Genomic DNA, 2,016 nt, shown 5'->3' with positions numbered 1-2,016 from the left:
GCTGGCAACTAGTATGGCAAACATGTTTTTCCTTTTAACTAATCGTACATGAGCGTCATCGTAAGAAATAACGCAGTATTGGTCTTTGGTTACGTCTGTGTATTGGGTCTTTGTAATGAAGAAGCTTTCCACACTCGACTTTGCCAAATCGTATCTATCTTCTCCAACGTGCCTATACTTACCTCACTTGAACAACGAACGGAATTGACCAACGAACGCAACTGACCAACAAACGATCCGATCCAACCTATCCACAACCTTTCACCGATCTTGCCTTTCTCCACTTGTCTTCTTTCTTCTTCATGTGGATTATTTTTCCATGGTTTATTACGTGTTTACTTATTTGTATGCAAAGATTTTCATGTGTCAGAGATTTTACAAAGTCAAACACAAAATGAAAGAATCTGAGAAAAGATATTTGAAGAAATAAATTAAAAAAAATAAAATGTACAATATAGAGAAGGAAAAAACGTAAAAATAAAAAAGAGTCAAAAGAAATAATGGAAGAAATTGAAAATTCAATAAAATGAATAAAGTGAAGAAAAATAAAGATTGAGTGAAAGAGAAAAAATTTTAAAAAGAAAAATAAAATAAAAATAATTTGCTTTGGAATTGCTTCAGAATTTAAACTATGTAAAAAAGGAAAAACAAAAATTACAAAATGAACAAAAATCAAAAATTATTTCGACACATGAAAGCAGTTGCATACATAAATTTTGCTGCGTGAAAGACCAAGTACTGCATTAATTCAAAACTCAGCCATGTAGGTTGGTCGTTAACTTAATTACAACTATGGGATAACTTCGCCCTTCGAAGTATCCCAATCCCAGACCTACAGAATTGGGGTCCCAGGAACTTTGTCTTCTCTTGCTCTGCTTCGTGTGGTCCTCGATCTGCTTCGTGTCGTCCTCGATCTGCTACGTGTCGTCCGCGATCTGCTTCGTGTCGTCCTCGATCTGCTTCGTGTCGCCCGGTTTTCACTTTCTCTTTTCTTCATTGGTCATATCTGTAAAAATGCTAAATAATAAATCAAAAATTTTCTCGCTTTATCAAATTTCAATTTACTAAAAAAAGGAATCCAAATGCACATTTAAATTTACACCGCCATATTAAAAAAGTTGACTAAGTCAAAACACGCTTCCCCATGTCTGAATTTCACATTTGAAAATTCAAAAATGACCTACATAAATGGAACTAATCGCAAAATCTTTTCACTAAAATAGTAGCACACTGGCTGCGTACGCTGACAAACAATGTTAATCAAACAAAAAAAGTAATGTACCATATATCTCTGATGATGCGAACTTTGAAGAAAATAAAATAAAGTTTTAATTTACTAAATTAACTTTCAATCTTTCTAAAGATGAAGTCTTCCCTGTTAATATGAAAATGAAAAAGTACAGTTTTACAGTGAAAAATATCTTTCTCATATATTACTAAGGTAATTTAATTAAACCAACAAATAATTTCACCCTTTCGAAGGATCCTTAGCCCTGCTTCACAGAATCAGTACACACAAGAAATCGCATTTACCTCTTGTCTTCTCTTGTTCCGCTTTGGGCCGTCTGTGATTTGCTTCGTGCCGTACGCTTTGGTACTTTTTCTTTGCACCATTCTTTAAACCTGTAATAATGATATTAAATCAAAATTGTCCTCGCTTTATCACAAATTAGAATTACAACTATAATAATTAACTGCTATCTAATTAAAAAGTAATTGTTTACAAAATGGGTATACAAAGTTTAAAAAAATAACAAGTAGAAAAGTGGAATACTTGTTAGTAATTCTGCAAACCGACTTCAACAGCTACTTAACGCTACAATGAACTCAGCGAACGTTCAACGGTGCTACCAATCGCCACGTAAATTAAACAAACAAACGCAACCTTACTAATGATAAGGCAGCGTTATAGCGATAGTTATTTGCATAATGCAGCGTTAGAAACCGGTTTTTAGTGCGTTAGAACTTTGGGCTGAAGATAAAGTCTAACCTAAGCCATAATATGAGCAGAAGAAA

At 33.7% G+C, this 2,016-nt stretch overlaps 1 protein-coding gene across 1 annotated transcript; it reads right to left on the bottom strand.

The window, feature by feature from the left end:
* Window positions 1–89: 89 nt before the first annotated feature.
* Tsp_08460 (conserved hypothetical protein) lies at window positions 90–1,623 on the bottom strand (the record flags this gene model as incomplete). The annotated part of the gene is made up of 4 exons (XM_003375423.1): window positions 90–298; window positions 792–991; window positions 1,101–1,148; window positions 1,534–1,623. Coding segments are annotated over 4 exons (547 nt in total), but the record flags the coding sequence as incomplete, so codon positions are not given.
* Window positions 1,624–2,016: the final 393 nt, after the last annotated feature.

The sequence above is a fragment of the Trichinella spiralis genome (assembly GCF_000181795.1).
Source record: "Trichinella spiralis strain ISS 195 chromosome Unknown Scfld5, whole genome shotgun sequence".
Lineage (NCBI taxonomy): Eukaryota > Metazoa > Nematoda > Enoplea > Trichinellida > Trichinellidae > Trichinella > Trichinella spiralis.
This window is presented reverse-complemented; position numbering and strand designations above follow the sequence as displayed.